This window comes from Adiantum capillus-veneris, chromosome 30 (assembly GCF_014529385.1).
Source record: "Adiantum capillus-veneris isolate H3 chromosome 30, ASM1452938v2, whole genome shotgun sequence".
In the NCBI taxonomy this organism is placed as follows: domain Eukaryota; kingdom Viridiplantae; phylum Streptophyta; class Polypodiopsida; order Polypodiales; family Pteridaceae; genus Adiantum; species Adiantum capillus-veneris.
The window spans coordinates 112,681,125-112,699,460 of NC_140960.1; the positions used below are offsets into that span (position 1 = coordinate 112,681,125).

General features: G+C 42.9%; 1 protein-coding gene across 1 annotated transcript; it reads left to right on the forward strand.

Annotated features, from left to right (window-relative positions):
• Positions 1-2,183: 2,183 nt before the first annotated feature.
• On the forward strand, positions 2,184-3,794 carry LOC147418622 (uncharacterized; the record flags this gene model as incomplete). The annotated part of the gene is made up of 2 exons (XM_086506605.1): positions 2,184-2,450; positions 2,749-3,794. Coding segments are annotated over 2 exons (1,059 nt in total), but the record flags the coding sequence as incomplete, so codon positions are not given.
• Positions 3,795-18,336: the final 14,542 nt, after the last annotated feature.

Genomic DNA, 18,336 nt, shown 5'->3' on the forward strand with positions numbered 1-18,336 from the left:
AAGGGGGGATCATTGCCGCCAGACTTACATGCTTTTTCGGACTCAGATTGGGCTGGTTGTTTTGACACGCGAGTGTCCACAAGTGGTTTTTGTTTCATGCTTGGCAGTTCATGTATATCATGGTTGAGCAAGAAGCAACCTACTGTGGCCACTTCGAGTTGTGAGGCTGAGTACAGGGCAGTCTTCACAGCTACGGTTGAGTGTGTATGGCTCAGACGCCTTATGGCTGACTTGGGTGTTGGACAGGACACTGCCAACACTATCTACACTGACAGTCAGAGCGCATTGGCAGTTGCGAGGAACCCAGTTTTTCATGCTCGCACAAAGCACATTGAGGTGCATTACCACTATGTCAGGGAGAGGCTCTCAGCAGGAGAGATCAGCTTGGCTTATGTGCCAACACAAGACAACCTTGCAGATCTTTTCACAAAGGCATTGTCTCGTGAGAAGCTTGAAGCTTTCCGCAAAGCTTTGGGCTTACTCCCCTTTGTGGACTGATCCTGTCCTCAGGGCATGGCACTTCCCTTTACTCATGTGCCAGCTCTCGTTCACCGCATCACTCCAGGGGGGATTTGTTACCATATACATGTGGTAGTGATGTGTGTGAACACACTAGGACCGCCGGGGCATTTTTTCCCTCTTTAGGAGTTTTTTTCCCCCGTGCATTGTATATACGCCCATCACTCTAGGGCTATCTATCTTTCCATTGCGCACTAAGTAACACACTCTCTATTGTGTGCCTTGAGCTTCCTTCGTCTTCTCCAAGCTGTGTGTGTTTCTCTGCAACCCTAATTCCAACATGGGCTTTCCTCTTTTTTTTTTTTTGGAGGTTGCACGCTTCTTTCTCTCTAGCCTATAAATATGGAGGCTTGGTTGTCCATTTCAAGGTGACATTTTTTTCACAAACAAGCTGTCAAAAAAGAGAAATCTCACCACACCCTCTCACCACTCTGCTCAAATGGAATCTTACTCTCAGGTTTGTAGCTTACCCTTGCTTTTGATTGTTTTTTTTAGCTTGACATTTATGACATGTAAGATCATCCTATGACACCTGTCTTCCACCATTTTTTACTAACATTTTTATGTTTGTTTTGATGGTGATGGTGACAGGTAACAGGGTCTTCCTTTGGCTAAAACATTGCAATCTAACTCAAGCTCCCAAAGTTTAAGCTTTTCTCTCTCTCCATTGTTTGTAAACAAGCATTTTTCATTATAATGGCTTCCAATAAGAGGTTTTTTGAGCATTCCTACCTCTGTGTTTTAATGGTTAAAGTGGTGCCTTCATGTGGTAACTTCCTAGTAACCTACTCTCTCTCTAGTGGTCAGAGTAGCCCTTCACTAACCCACTAGCTAGTATTTTTATTATATTCTCATTTTTTTAAACAAAAGGGCTACCTCTGATCTTGATCTGTAAGGACATCTCTCTTTTTTCCTCACACCTTAAATGCCCTATACACTCCTTTTGGTGTCATAGATTCCACTTTCACCTACACCTACCCTTTACTCATAGTTTGGCAGGTTACAAAGAACCTCACCTTCTTTTTGGTACACCCTTTTGATGAAAACCATTTTTGCCTTTGAAAGCTGGGTAGCTTTTTGACACACACACAACTGTTTGAAAAATTATCTAGGCTGGCCTTTTGGATGCACTTGTGGTTCACATTTTTTGGAAAACTATCACCTTTCACTTCTCTGGAGAACGGGGTACCTCACCTAATCTTTATAGGGTTACTCGGGGGTGCACTTTACACATGTTACTTGTATCTCTCCCTCCCAAGGCGTAGAAACCCAGGAGTATTTCCTGTTCAATGGCTCTCTAGCCATAGCCAGGCTCTGCTGCACTCGCTAAACCCTCCCTTTTCCCTTAGTAATGCGTGCCATCTTACTCCCTTCTACTTCTCCTGCTGCGCGCACACAAGAAATCCACCGCCTGCTAACCTGCGCTAGCGGGAAGGTTACGCCCTTCTACTTCTCCTGCAACACAGATGGCGAGGTGTACTCTTCTTCACTGCCTCTCTGCATCTATGCCCTCGCCTGCACCTCTTGAGTCTCCACGCACACTAGAAAACTAGCCAGCTAAACTGCGCTACAGCGATCAGCAGGTCCTTCCGCTGTGGTTCATGAGAAGATAACCACCCATCTACTGCTACTGCTGCACGCACACAAGAAAATCTGCTGGCTAACCAGTGCTACAACACTCAACACATGCTACGGGGTTTTTGAAAGCCTTAAAAGGAAACCTTGCCTGCTTGACTTCATCTACAGGGGCACCCGAGCTGCACACAGCATGGTTTTGTTGTTTTGATTCCAACAGTCCCTATGCTTTCGGCTGTTATGGCGGGCAACTCTCACCACCCCTCCTCCTTTTGGATCTACACGCACTCAGCAAGGTGTTACCCCCCTTTTTTCCCAGTGCTTACTGGCTGATCGAATTTCATGGATCGCAACCTGTAAGAACCTCCTCTCAGCTTGTTCGCCCGCCGCTGGGTTAACCATTTTACGCATCAGCCTTCCTGTGGCCAGGAAAGCCATGACTATGGCGTTATCTCTCTCTCTCTCTCTCTCTCTCTCTCTCTCTCTCTGCACGTTTATTTTTGCAAGCATGATTCCCCCTTATTATGACTAGCACGTAACACAGGCAAGAATCCTTTTCTTAACTTTTTATGTATCTCTGCACAACTGTTGTATTTGCAGACTCAAAGTTTTATGAGCATTGGAATCATCTAAGTTTTTTTCCATGCCTTACAGCTAGCTGCGGCTTACTCAGGATGGGATGAGAGCCTTATGGCTCTAGGATACTCTGCACAAAATTTCCCCCCCTCTGTAATTGTCCAGGGTTTGCTCCTTTGTATTAGCAACCCTGTCTTTCACTCCACTCTGCTTGAACTTGATGGCGCCATCCCTTCTCAGCAGGCTGAAGATACCACAATCCTATCTACTCTTGACCTTCACGCATGGTTTCACTTGTATGCCATGGCACGGGAAAACCCACCTGTTGCGATTACCCACCTACATGATTTGGTGGCAAATTTGCCCGCAATTATTGACGCAGATGAGCGTGAGCAGAAAGAGTGGCTCGAGCATGCACCAAATTTGATGCAACGATTCATGGAGGGTAATGAAAAGCGGCTGCGAAATGACCCACTAGCTCGACAGCAAAAGAGACATTTACTTAATGGTTTTTCAGAGATCATCACAACGCCACCAACCGCTACCGGAAGTTCACTCTTACCTATGGATCTTGACGAAGAGGAGCAGATGCTTGCAAACAAAGACTTCACCATTGCTACACCGAGTCGAAGCCTCACCACAAAGCCCTTTGAAACCTACACCGATCCCTTCATCTCGAGCCGGCTTTTGGTAATGTTTTTGGGAAAAGCTCACCACGAAGCTTGGTCCTTCGGTTATTTTACTTTACTTGCTCCCCTCCCGAGAATCTTCTCCTTACTCTACTTAATGATCATGATAAGACTACGGTCAAGCAAGGTCTTATGCAGATTCTTGAGGGAAATAACTCTAACCTCTTTGAAAACACTCTAATCGCTACCCCCTTCTCTATGTCATTTTTTGAACCACGCCGTTGTAATGCAACTTTTGGTTGCATGGTCGGGGTCAAGGGTGTCATCTCAGTGCGCGGATGCGAGCATATTGGAGAAGGGGATCATTGTCGGGAAAACAATGTTTTGTGGTTCGATCATGCTTTATGGTTGGTTCTCAACCAATTACCTCGTTTCTTCCCAAGCTCAAACCTTAAACGGTCTACTATTTCCTTCATGAGTTGGGTAGATAAAGAAGCCCAAGAAGTGATTAAAGCTCTCCTCCTCCATGTATTCTACAGGAAAAAGCTAAAAGATGCTATCACTCATTTTGTTTTGTTTAGCCACAAAGCACCTTCTTGCAGTTCATCCTCGAAAGTGGATACTTTTGTGAATGCGGTAGTTGCTCCAATTTCGAAGGCATCCCATGATACTCGTTCGGCCAAGAAAGCACGCGGAGAAGGGAATCAAACCACACGCGGAAGAGGAACTTACTTCCCCTCTCAACGCTCGAATACCTCTACTACACCTCCAAGATGGAAGACAGCCTCCCCAACCAACTCCATCGCTAGTAGCCACACCCCTCAAAACCTCACCCCCACTTTCCCCCCATTCTTTGCACAAGCTTTTGTCCCATCCCTAATCCCAACTCCAAAAACCAAAACCGCCTTTACTTAGGCATGCGTAACTAGTGCTAAATCCCTCCTTTATGATTGATGAAGGTTTCCAAAGATGTACATGGACGCTTTCGGTTCATCCCCAAGAGCAAGGCGAAGGGAACCTTTGTACCCCTTCATTTTGTCAACCCTTGCTTGATATCAAAAATCTCACCTCTATCTTTAGCTTGTTTTTTTTCGGGCTTGGCATTTCTACCACTCCCTTATGGGATGAATGCATTTTTAGTTGGGCTTTTGATCCCCCTTTGAAAGTAACACTCTGTAATGCGAAGGAAGTTTTCACCTCTCTCACACCCCATGAGTGCTTTTGTAACTTGGAAAACACCACACAAAACGTAATTTCCACGAACTTTTGTTATTTTATGAGTACCACTCTCGCTCACCTTTGTGGCCACAGTCTTGGTCACATACCAACTAAGCCACCTAACTTCATAGAAGCTTTTGAGGAGCTAAATCAAGCGCTCTTATATCTCATAAAATCTGGTTGCATCACTCTACCTTCTGACCTAACACACGGAGAATTAACTAATGCGTTCTCAGCTTATTGTGGGAAATTTCTCCCTTCTAAAATACAACACCACATCCATAATGATCTCACAAGAGAAATTGAAGAACTAAGGAACAAATTCTTTCTTACTTGCATCGTCAAGGCTCCGAACAATATGATTATCATTTGTAAGGCCTTTGTTCTTTTTGAAGCCCAAAAACGCCCACAAGGCAACGATTGTACACCATCTCCTCTAGGGATTGAGGGGGTTACCTCCCTTGTGCTAACTTTTCTCTCTCAATACACTTTTCTAGAACACCACTCCCTCCCCTATCTCACCGGCATATACAAACTGCATAAGGCCTCTTTTAGATGGATAACATGTGGGGCTGCCTGTTGCTACTCATAAATCTCTACACTTACGGCTTGCTTGCTAAAAACTTGTATACCACTACTCAAGGAACCAGCCAAAAAACTTAACAACAAAGCACTTTTATGTCACCATCTTCATCTACAATCTTGGTGGATTGTAGATTCGGTTTACGATTGCATCCTCAACCTCCCCTCTCATGCAACACAATTCTACTCAGGGGGTGTGAAAAGATGCTTCGAGAACATCCCACACTCAGGGGTACAAGGCCTAATCCATCATCTCACCTTGTTAATTTTCCATGCCTTCTCCCCATCTCTAGAAACGTTCATCTCTTTCAAAAGATTCCCCTCCAAATGCATAGAGGGCACTTGGTCTTCCTATAGATACAAATCAAGCCTTTTATTTAACCTCAAGAAAGTACTCCAACTAAACATTGGCTCATTATTAACATGTTTTTACTGTTGGGGTATAAAGCCCAATGTGGTCGCCCAGGTAAGTGGGCGGGCCGCCAGGTATGTACATATATTCTTTTGTAAAAACCTAATAAGAACTCACTATGCTCTACACATTACAGTAGAGCGAGTTCACCATATCATCGTGCTCTTCTTCTCGCACTCTCTCTCACATCGCACTTCCGCTCTTACTCCTTCAATTGGTATCAGAGCTCAGATCGAGGCTCAGGGCAGCACTGCAGGAGGCTAGAGTCACCAGCTCAGATTGGAGTGAAATTCGACAGGCAAAGACATAGCCCCAAATCTTGTGGGTAAACCCGTAGGGCTCGGTGTGCTCAGAATTTCATTCTGAGGTCATCTCGGTCACCGTTCGGCTTCGACAAAGTTCTGCGCAGGCCATTTTCGACTACGTGGTCTCAGCGGGTGCAGATCCGACTCTGCAAATTTGGGTTTTTCGGCCTACGACTGCAGGTGCTGAGGATATCGACACTCCCAGAGTGTTGATTTGTGGCTGTCTCACATCGAAGGACGGCTCACAGTTCTTGGAGGCGTGTCACATACGACACGGGAGAATCTACACAGACTGTAGGCGACATCCACTAGTTCATCAGGTTGATATTGGTTCAGAGGTCAGTTTACAGGGGAAAACTCTGTCAAATTTTCCCGAAGAAAGTAAACTACTGTGAAGCATAGCTATGGCTGGATCACAGGACACTGCTCTTTACAATATCAAGAAGCTGGATAGAACCAATTTCCATTGTGGAAGAAGCAGATTTGGCACGTGTTGGTACAAAAGAAGCAGATAAAACCTATAAAGCTCAAGGGGATAAAACCAGAAGATATGGACGAAGATGAATGGAGCGAAATGGATGAATTGGCACTTTCTACCATTATGCTGACTTTGGCAGAAAGCATTTACTTCAATGTAGCAGATGAGATGTCGGCTTATCAATCATGGTTAAAGCTGAGTGATCTTTATGAGAAGCCGAGTGCAGCTTCACAGGTATAATGGCTTAAGAAGCTTGTTGACTTGAAGATGAAAGAAGGGACACCTATGTCCAATCATCTGAATGAATTCAACACAATCTATAGTCAGTTGTCAGCTCAAGGTGTCAAGTTTGATGAACTTGTTAGAGCTATGTTCCTGTTGATCACATTGCCGGAAAGTTGGGACACTTTTCGCACAGCTTTGAGTAATTCTGCACCTCCAGATGGTTTGAACATATCAGGTGTAGAAGGAAGTCTGCTTACTGAAGAAACCAATAGAAAGACAATGGACAAAGGCAAAGGAACAGCCTTAGTTGTCAGGGGAAGGACCAAAGAAAAGTACAAAGGTGGAAAGAGGAATCAGTCTCGTAGCAAGTCCTGCAGTGCTAAAGGCAAGAGTGACATAGAATGCTAACATTGTGGCAAGAAGGGTCACATGAAAAGAGACTGTAGAGAATGGAAAGCAGAAAAAGGCAAAGAGAAAGCTGAAGACCATGGTGAGAAGAACAAGTCCTCAGTGAAGATTCAAGAAATAAATGTGACAAACACTGTTGCAGAGGATGACAGTCTAGTGTCAGGAGACATCTACTTCTTGAAGAATACAATGGAATCAGCTCTTCTTACAGCATCTGATGGAAATGCACTGAGTGACTGGATTATAGACTCAGGGGCATCACTTCATGTGTCTCCAAACAAGGAGTGGTTTACCTCTTATGTGACCACTAAAGATCATGTTCGGCTAGGCAATGGGCAGACATGTGAGATCTTAGGTGTTGGAGATGTTCAATTGAAGTTTCAGAATGGCTCTTCTTTCACGCTGAAGAATGTGAGACATGTTCCCGCAATAACAAAGAGCTTGATCAGCACAGGTTTACTTGATGATGCTGGCTACGTCACCACTTTTGGACAGAACATGTGGAAGATATCCAAGGGTTCTATGACAGTAGCACATGGAGTAAAGTCTGGAGGACTTTCATGATTTATGTATCAAATGTCTCTAAAAATATAATCAATGTAACCGAGCAGCCGAACGTTTCTTTGTGGCATAGCCGGTTAGGACATATGTCCAAGAAGGGAATGAAAATCTTGTCTCGCTCTGGTTATTTGCGTGGCTTTTCATTTAATGATTTTGAATTCTCTGAACATTGTCTGTATGGTAAGCAAACACAGCAGCCACATAAGCATAGAAGCAGTAGAAGAGATACACAGTTGGCACTTGTTCATAGTGATTTGTGTGGACCTATGCCTAACCTATCTCTAGGGGGAGCTTCTTACTTTATGACATTTATAGATGATTACTCAAGGAAAGTATGGGTTTACTTTCTCAAGCACAAGGATGAAGCGTTTAGTGTTTTCAAAACGTTTGTGACACTTGTGGAGAATCAGAGTGGCAAGAAGCTTAAATGCTTACGCACTGACAATGGTGGAGAGTATGTTTCAAAGGCCTTTCAGGACTTTTGTGAGTCAAAAGATATAAAACGTGAACTTACTGCTCCTTACAATCCTCCTCAAAATGGTGTTGCTGAGAGGATGAATAGGACCATACAAGAGAAAGTCAGAAGTATGTTGTCTAATGCACAGCTGCCAAATGGGTTTTGGGCTGAAGCTGTATCAACAGCTGTTCATCTTGTAAATAGATCTCCTAGCAAGGTTTTGCAGAAGGATTCAGTGCCAGAGATGGTATGGTCAGGCAAAATGCCCTCATACAAGCATCTCAGAGTCTTTGGCTGTGAGGCATATACTCGCGTTCCAAAGGAATTTAGGAACAAATTTCTAGGCTATGGTAATTCTGGTGAGATGGGGTACAGACTTTGGGATCCCGAATCCAGAAAGGTTGTCCGCAGCAATGATGTTCACTTTAATGAATCCAAATATCATTCTAAACCAGAGAGGGTTGAGGAGATTAGAAGAGTTGTCTTCCAAGAAGATGGACCTACACGTGCAAGACAAAATGTCAGGGCTCAAGAGGAGCAAGGACAGGATAGAGTGGAACCACAGGTTGTGGCTGAGCCTGAGCCTGAGCCACCTATTGTGCATAGATCTGGACGTGTCACGCGACCTCCTGATAGGTTTGTTCCATCTATGAACTATGTCATGTTGAATGATTGCAATGAGCCTTCATGTTACAAGGAAGCAGTGCAAATGAAGGACTCCGGGAATTGGCAATTGGCCATGCAGTCAGAGATGACAGCTCTGCATAAAAACAAGACATGGAAGCTAGTTAAATTACCACAGGGCAAAAAGGCTCTACCTTGTAAATGGGTTTACAGGTATAAGATCACCGCTCATGATAGTCAGCCAAAGTACAAAGCAAGGCTTGTTGCCAAGGGCTTTAAGCAAGAACAAGGCATTGACTTTGATGAAGTCTTCTCTCCGGTGGTCAAGATGACTACATTGAGATGCTTTCTTGCATTGGTTGCCATATTAGATTTGGTGTTGCACCAAATGGATGTCAAGACAGCGTTCTTGCATGGTGATTTAGATGTGGAAATTTACATGCAGCAGCCAGAAGGGTTTGTTGAGAAAGGCAAGGAAGATTGGGTATGCCAGTTGTTAAAGAGTCTTTATGGCTTAAAAAAATCACCGAGGGCATGGTACCATAAATTCCACAAGTTTATGCTTTCTCAAGGCTACAAACGTAGTGAGTTCGATCACTCTCTATATACAAAGAAGGCTAAGGATGGTAGTTGGCTGATCCTTATTTTGTATGTGGATGACATGTTGATTGCTGGCAAGCACTTGGAAGAAATTTCAGCTTTGAAGTCAAAGATGGCAAAATCGTTTGACATGAAAGACATGGGTGAGGCAAGTCATATACTTGGTATGCGCATTGAGAGAGACAGATCAAAGAAGTTGATTTGGTTATCTCAAACAGAGTATATTGACAAGGTTTTGCAATGTTTCAATATGGAGAAGGGAAAGGCATTGAGTGTTCCATTGCCACCATATGTGAAACTTAGCAAACAAGATTGTCCTGTGTCTGAGGAAGAACAGGCTGAAATGGATAAGATTCCATATGCGTCTGCAGTGGGTAGTTTGATGTATGCAATGATTGCTACTCGCCCAGACATTGCATTTGCAGTGGGAGTAGTAAGTCGATACATGTCAAACCCAGGCAAGAAACATTGGGAGGCAGTGAAAGGAATATTGAGATACCTGAAAGCTACAAAGAGTATGCGTATATGCTATGGGAGTCAGGAGCTAAGTGTAAAGGGTTTTACAGACTCAGATTATGCAGGTGACTTAGACAACCGAAGGTCTACGTCAGGGTATGTCTTTACATTGGCTGGTGGAGTAGTATCATGGCGTTCTAGATTACAAGATTGTGTTACTCAGTCTACTACAGAGGCTGAATATGTTGCAGCATCAGAGGCATGCAAAGAATCAATTTGGCTTAATCGACTAGTAACAGATTTGGGAATCAAAGAAGAGATGCCTGTGTTATATTGTGATAGTCAAAGTGGTATACAATTGGCTCGCAATCCAGTTTATCACTCAAAGACAAAGCATGTGGATGTGAAGTATCATTTCATCAGGGAAATGCTCGAGGATAAGCAACTTCAGCTTGTCAAAGTTCACACCACAGAAAATCCTGCTGATCTACTTACAAAAGGACTTCCCTCAGAGAGCTTTGCGTATTTTCGCAAGCAATTAGGTGTAGGGTAGTACATCACTCCTCTACATCTCTTGTATATTAGCTTGTATAGTAGCTTCTCTCACACTTAAAGTACCACATTGGACTTTAAGTGGGAGGTTGTTGGGGTATAAAGCCCAATGTGGTCGCCCAGGTAAGTGGGCGGGCTGCCAGGTATGTACACATATTCTTTTGTAAAAACCTAATAAGAACTCACTATGCTCTACACATTACAGTAGAGCGAGTTCACCATATCGTCGTGCTCTTCTTCTCGCACTCTCTCTCGCGTCGCACTTCCGCTCGTACTCCTTCATTTACAATGTCAAGGGAAGATTTATAGGCAAACCAATGGAATCCCAATGGGACTTGCTCCCCCCTATGGTGCAATATCAACCTCCACTCCCTAGAGTTTGAGTTCCTCTCTAACACTCTCAGCACACATAATGCTAAAGACATTCTCTCAACTTTAGGCCATCCCTTTAGATATTACGACGATATCTTACTCATAAACTCTACAAACCCATCATTCTTCATGGAGAAACACAAAATCTACCCCAGTTGCTTACCCATTGAACCACCTCTGGTAACTCTACCAAATTTCTAAACCTCCATCTATCTACCCAATTTGGCTATCTCACAAAAAGCCTTACACCAAAAGAAGATAAACTCCCTTGCACACCCATAAGACGCTTGTGGACTCTTTTTGTAAAAATGGAGACGCTTGAGATCTAAACTTTGGAGACTTGTCAGAAGATTCCTTTCAGAGTTTTTAGCTTCAAAATTCTCATGCCACCCAACTCTACTCTTGGACTTGCTAGATTTTGGAGGGCACTAGGACCCCTTGGGGGGCCTAGTGCCCCCTTTGGGACAAATCCTCATCCTTCCTAGTGCGGGCGGAGGAGGGTCTCTCACACTAGCACAAAAACCACCTCTAAAGGCTAATCTAGTGCACACCTTAGAGCCTAGACCAAGATGCTTATAAGGTTACAAGATTTTGGATGGATGTAACTCTTACTTCAACCTCACCCCCCAATTTTTTATATAAAAAAGACTCCACTACCCCCACTCCACCTCTCCCTAACCGTGCCCCCTTTGGGCTTCCCTCTTTTTTTTTTGAGGTTGCACCCTTCTTTCTCTCTAGCCTATAAATATGGAGGCTTGGTTGTCCATTTCAAGGTGACATTTTTTTCACAAACAAGCTGTCAAAAAAGAGAAATTTCACCACACCCTCTCACCACTCTGCTCAAATGGAATTTTCCTCTCAGGTTTGTAGCTTACCCTTGCTTTTGATTGTTCTTTTTTAGCTTGACATGTAGGATCATACTATGACACCTGCCTTCCACCATTTTTTACTAACATTTTTATGTTTGTTTTGATGGTGATGGTGACAGGTAACAGGGTCTTCCTTTGGCTAAAACATTGCAATCTAGCTCAAGCTCCCAAAGTTTAAGCTTTTCTCTCTCTCCATTGTTTGTAAACAAGCATTTTTCGTTATAATGGCTTCCAATAAGAGTTTTTTTGAGCATTCCTGACCTCTGTGTTTTAATGGTTAAAGTGGTGTCTTCATGTGGTAACTTCATGTAACCTACTCTCTCTCTCTCTCTCTCTCTCTCTCTCTCTCATCAAATTTTTTTGCCAATGGAGTGCGAAAGTAGTTAGGAAATTGAGGACACTTGAGAAAAAGAGTGGGTGGAATGAAGGCTATGGGTTGCATGCATTGATAGGCAACCACTACACGGGAGTGCATAGGGAGAAATTGGGTAGCCGTACGAGGGTGCAAACTCTCTCTTTCTCTCTCTCTCTCTCTCTCTCTCTCTCTCTCTCTCTCTCTCTCTCTCTCTCTCCCCTCCCCTTGGTGTGTGTGCCAAGGAGGTGGATAGGTCTTTTGAGAGCAAAAGGGCCACCAAGGGTCCAAGCAATGAAGAAGGCGGGCAAAGTGAGAACAAGGCAAAGAGGTAGGTCACGTGGCCAAGTGCAAGGAGGAGGGGAGGAGGAAATCTCTTTCTCCCTCCCTCCCTCTCTCTTTGTCTCCTTGTAAGAAATGGCATGTCTTCATAGAGAGAGATAATAGAAAATTTATTTTCTCCTTTTTCATACAATTTCTAAAAAAAAATAAATATCTCCTTCATTTTAGGGTACGTATATTAAAAACGCAAAAGGTAAGTATTGATACCACTTCAAAGTTGTAGCGGCTACGAATTCAATGTCCAATGCCTCAATCTTTTGCATTTTTTAACCTAAGCTCTCATCTTTGAGCTCACTTTTCCCCGTTTCCTCATGCTGTTGTGTGTGAACCTTGAATGTTCTTTTCTCCATTGCCCTCACCTCCTCTTGCAGGTATTTTTCATTAGTCATACCTCAATTGAGCCTTATATCTTTTGTGAGGAATTGGAGGTATGTGTATCATATGCACGTACAGCTCTCATGAGAGTGTATTGCATGGGAGGGGTTCATATCCTTGACAAATCATATTGGAGAAGATTGCTAGAGAGGCATCTTCATGACCCTAATTTTAACTAGTTTTGGGTATCCCCCTATATCTATTTGGCACATGGACCACTCGACTTGCCCCTATAAAGCAAAGGGAAATGTTAGCCTTAGAGACAGTGTTGTCAGAGATGGTTTTGCACAAAGTATGTCAAGATAGAGTAAAGTTGGGTTTGAATGCTATTGGTCCACTCCCCAAGTTGACAAGCAGTAAGGAATATACCGGGGTGGCCATTGATTATCTCACCAGGTGGGTGAAGGCAAAAGCAATGAAAGAGGTAAATGCTCACATAGTAGATCAAGTTATTTTTTATTGCATTTGTTGCTATTTTGAAGTGCCGCGGGTGTTGATTTTTGATAGAGGTCAAGGGTTTTGAAGTAAGTCGGTGCGTGCACTAGTGGAGAAATTGGGCATCCAACACAGGTTTTCTTCACCCTATCATCCACAGTGCAATGGTTTAGTTGAGAGTGCCAATGGAAAAATGGTAAGGATGCTTACAAAGTCCGTGTACAAGTAGGTAGAGGGTCTGATCTTGAAAAACGTTTGTGGGCTTATAGAACATCCTTTAAGGTTGCTACCAATTTTACCTCGTCTACATTGTTATTTCAAAGAGGCGGTGCTACTTGTACATGTCTAGTTGGGTGCATTGAAGGGTATGTGGCATGTTAATACAACTTACCAAGATGTTTTGTAGGATATGGTTACTTGCCTTGAATTATTGAAGATGGATAGAGAGGCTATAGTACATTTCTATGTGAAGCAGAGAGAGAAGCGGATTACAAAGTTCAACCAGAGCTTGCCAAAGAAGAAGATAGAGGAGGGATATCTAGTGATGACGTTTGAGAGCTATCTCGACTTCACTTTCCAAAAGAAGTTCAAGAATAATTGGACAAGGCCACACAGGGTTTACAAAGCTTCTTCCAATGGTATCTATCAGCTAGATTGGTTAAATGGTAAACATCTCAAACACAGGGTGAATGGTGTGCGTCTCAAGTTATACTTTGAGAAAGAATTGGTGCCAAATGTGCATCAAGTTTTACTTGAAGGGGTGGACAACCCACTTAGAGGAAAGTTGCAAGAAACAAGAATAAAACTTTGTACATATGGTTGCAATTTTCTGTGTTTGCTCAAGTTTTCACTAGTTTTGTAGATTCAGAGTCAATAAACACTTTTTTGGTTGAACATAAATGTTCAACAAGTGGATTGGGCAATGATGGTATGACTAAAGTATGTTAGATCTAGAAGGTGGCACAAGACATTCTATGGGTGTGTACATTCTATGGGTGTGTACATGTGCATACTTTGGTGCAAAAGCAAGTATGAAGGTCAAGGGTAGGCATGTGTGTCCAGATGTGCATGTTTTTTGAGGTTTTTTGGCCGAGAAGCTCTGTTGTGGGGTTAGTAAGGATGGTTGCTCAAGATGTTCAAAGTGAATACATTATGATGTAAAAGATGGTCTTCAAAGGGTTCTCCAGGTGTGTCCAGATGTGCATGCTTTTTGAGGTTTTTTTGGATGAGAAGCTTTGTTGTGGTTCTTATAAGGATGGATTCTCAAGATGTTGTGCTTCTTATAAGAATGGCTTCTCAAGATGTTCAAAGTGCAAAGATCATGGTGTAAAAGATGGTCTTTGAAAGGTTCTCCAAGTTGGTCTAGACATCTTGTCAATCATAGCTATAATGGTTGAGATATTACAATTTGAAGGAAAAATTGGTTTGCAGATCCCCACCGGGGTGGACTGGTGCGGCATGTTGATCGAGGTGTGTGTGAGATAATAGGGCTTGGCGTCCTAAATTATGGAGCACATCGGTCTTTTCAAATCTACAATCAGAGTCCGAATGATCAAATTATGTGAAAATGAAGTTTTGATAGGGGCCAAATCTGTATTGATTCAACGCTTTGGAAAGTGAGCCTCTGAGCGTTTTTTTCTTGGAATTAGGGTTGCAGGGAAATGCACACAGCGTGGAGAAGAGGAAGGAAGCTCAAGGCACACAACGGAGAGTATATTATTTAGTGTGCAATGGGAAGATAGATAGCCCTAGAATGAATGGGCGTATATACAATGAATGGGGGAACAAACCTCCTAAAGAGGGAAAAAATGCCCCGGCGGTCCTAAGTGTGTTCACACACATTGCTGCCACATGTATATGGTAAAAAATCGCCCCTGGAGTGATGCAGTGAACGAGAGCTGGCACATGAGTAAAGGGAAGTGCCATGCCTTGAGGACATGATCAGCCACAAAGGGGAGTAAGCCCAAAGCTTTTGGAAAGCTTTGAACTTCTCATGAGACAATGCCTTTTGAAAAAGAATTGCAAGGTTGTCCTATGTTGGCACATAAGCCTAGCTGATCTCTCCTACTGGCAGCCTCTCCTTGACGTAGTGGTAATGCACCTCAATGTGCTTTGTGCGAGCATGAAAAATTGGGTTCCTCTCAACTGCCAATGTGCTCTCACTTTCAATGTAGATAGTCTTGGCAGTGTCTTGTCCAACCCCCAAATTAGCCATACGGCATCTGAGCCATACACACTCAACCGTAGTTGTGAAGATTTCCCCCTGTACTCAGCCTCACAACTAGAAGTGGCCATAGTAGGTTGCTTCTTGCTCAACCATGATATACATGAACTTCCAAGCATGGAACAAAAACCACTTGTGGACACTCGCATGTCAAAACAACCATCGCAATCTGAGTCCAAAAAGGCAGGCAATTCTAGCGACAATGATCCCCCCTTGGGATAAAACAAGCAAAGATCTAAAGTGCCACTCAAGTAGCGGAAAATCCTCTTGACATACTACCAATGCTTAGACTGTGGGCTATGCAAAAATCTACTGGCCTGTGAGACTGCAAACTGAATATCCGGCCTCGTGTTGCATACATAAATGAGGCATCCAACAACAGTTTGGTAAAGAGTGACATCTGCAGGATCACTAGCATCATGAAGACTCAATTTCAACCTGTTTCCATGGAAGTGGCAATAGGTTTGCAATCCTCAAGTCCAAACTTACATAGCAATGTTTCTATGAGACTTTTTTGACACAAGGCAATACCACCATCACACTGCTTAAATTGTATACCCAAGTAATGATGCAACAACCCCAAATCTTTCATCTTGAAAGTAGCATTCAAATCAACCCTAAATTCATATATATGTCTCTCATTTGCTGTAGTGATCAACAAATCATCCACATAAAGAACCACAATGAGAAGTACATCACCCTCACGCTTTACATACAATATGCTTTCTGTTGGATTGTTACGAAAGCTTTGTTTGACCAAATGAGTGTCAGCCTTCTCATACCAAGCACGAGGCAATTGCTTCAACCCATACAAAGCTTTGTTACATTTGCACACCTTGTCCTCTTGTCCTTTCTTGACAAAACTGCAAGATTGCATTACATAAACTTCCTCAAATATGTCACCATTCAAGAAAGCAGTAACAATGTTTGATTGATGTACATCCCAACCAAACTGAGCTTCCAATGCACATAGAAAATGCACAGTATTCATACGACAAGTGGGAGCAAAAGTCTCTTCATAATATATGCCTTTTTGTTGTGCATAGACCTTTGCAACAAGTCGAGCCTTATAGCAATCAATCTCACCATCCGGCTTGCGTTTCAACTTGTAAACCCACTTCGTACCAATGGCCTTTTTGCCAGGAGGCAAATCACATAAATTCCATGTGTCATTTTCTAAATTGCATCATATTTTGATTACATGGAAGCCATCCAATTTTCATAATTATGTGCTTCATCAAAAGACAGAGGTTCCTTAATATCATGTAAGCTAGACACAGCCAAAGCATAAAAATCTGATGCATAAGATGCATGGTGAGAGCCTGAACGAGTATGACTAGACAAAGGTGCATCCAATTTACTTTCACGCAATGTATGCACGTGTCATTTTTGCATACCTCTAGCCTGCTCATTTTCAGCCCTTTCCTCATCAAGTACATCATGTACATCTACATCAATAATAGGCTGATCTGTAACATTTTCAGAAACGCCCATAGGCTATATATTTTCTTCATCATTGGAATTTACATTCGAACTTCCACCATTGAAAAGAGGCAATAAAGTGTCATAAATGTGTTGTGAGCTGACATTACTATCTCTAGTACATGACAGCAAGGGATGAAAAGAATCTTCCACAAACACAACATCCTGTGAGACCAAGATACGCTTTGTTTGCGGATGATACAACCTATAACCTTTGCTTTCAGCACTATAATTAACTAAAATACATTTGACAGCCTTATCATCCAATTTTCTGTGTTGTGTTTGTGGCACGAAAGCATATGCCAAATAGCCAAAAACACGCATGTGTTCAATAATCTTTTCAACTCCCTGAACCAGATAAGAGGAAATGTTGGCACAAGTAATTGAATTTCCATGAGGGACAGACTCAAGAGAGGTGAAAAAATCATGATGTGAGGTAATGTGCTGTGTAGCTCCATATTCAAAATACCACACATGTGAATTTGCAGCAACTGACATACATGCATCATGGACAACAAGATTATAGGTACACTCTGCACTAAAAGCCCATTCTGCATCAACATCAACATCACAATTTCCTTTCACAGAAGACTCAACAATAGCTGCATTTGTAGTGGAACCACATTTGTAGTGGAACCACCCTCTTTCTTCTTAGCCTCTTTTGCCTTCAACTTAGGACACTGCTTGATCAAGTGATCATTAGCTTTACAATAATGGCAACGCATTTTCTTTTTGCCCTTATCACCAGAATTTCTAGACGAATTGATGCCAGTAGAAGCATTAGGAACATGTAATTTTCCACTTGTAGAAGAACCATAAGAAGTGGTTGCATTGCTGCTACCACCCTTTCTTTGAGAAGCAATAAAGATGTGAGGTCCCTGCCCCTTGTCGAGAGGAGCGGAGTACCTTTGATAGGTCTCCAATCATGATAAGGAAAAACCAACGGACATTGCCTTAGCTACTACGTAGCCACGGGCATGAACCGTTAGTGAAGGATTGGTCCTATCTCGCTATGGCGGAGCGTGACCACCATAACCCTATCTAAAAACTATCTATAATCAATTATACCTAAAAGTATAAATCTTAGAGTGACCAACCTGTGCGCTTTTTTCTCCATGTTTCAGAAGCACAACCGCCAAGGTTTGTCTCTTTTAAGATTTATGACTAAAAAAAAATTCTAGCGTTGGAAAGTTACCCGACTCATCGGGTCCACCCGTCCATAGAATGATACCGTCGGGGTATCATTCCCCCACATTCCACACCACACTCACCCTTCTTCTGTTATCTAATTACTACCACACTGTTTAAACATTCATGTTCCTTTACTTTATTTATGATACTGGTTCGTTAAAACAGCCCTTCAAACAATATTACAAACAATTGTCAAACAAGAAGTCGTCCAATTTTAAACCAACAACCCTTGGATTAGGTTCACTCAAGAATCTCTACTGGCGCTATTATGTCCGATCGGTATATACATTATTTATAAAAACCCTTGTCCTCATGAGCGTCCCATACCGCTCGACAAGTACTCGTTGTGCTAATCTGGACGTACTCCCGTCACAGCAACAACGGTGCCAATCTGGGCGTCATCCTCACGCCACGGCAAAACAAAACCGTAGTATCCTGCTGGGCTAATCTGGGTGTACTCCCACCACAGCATCAGTGGTGCCATCCTGGGCGTCATCTCACGCCTCGGCAACTGCCA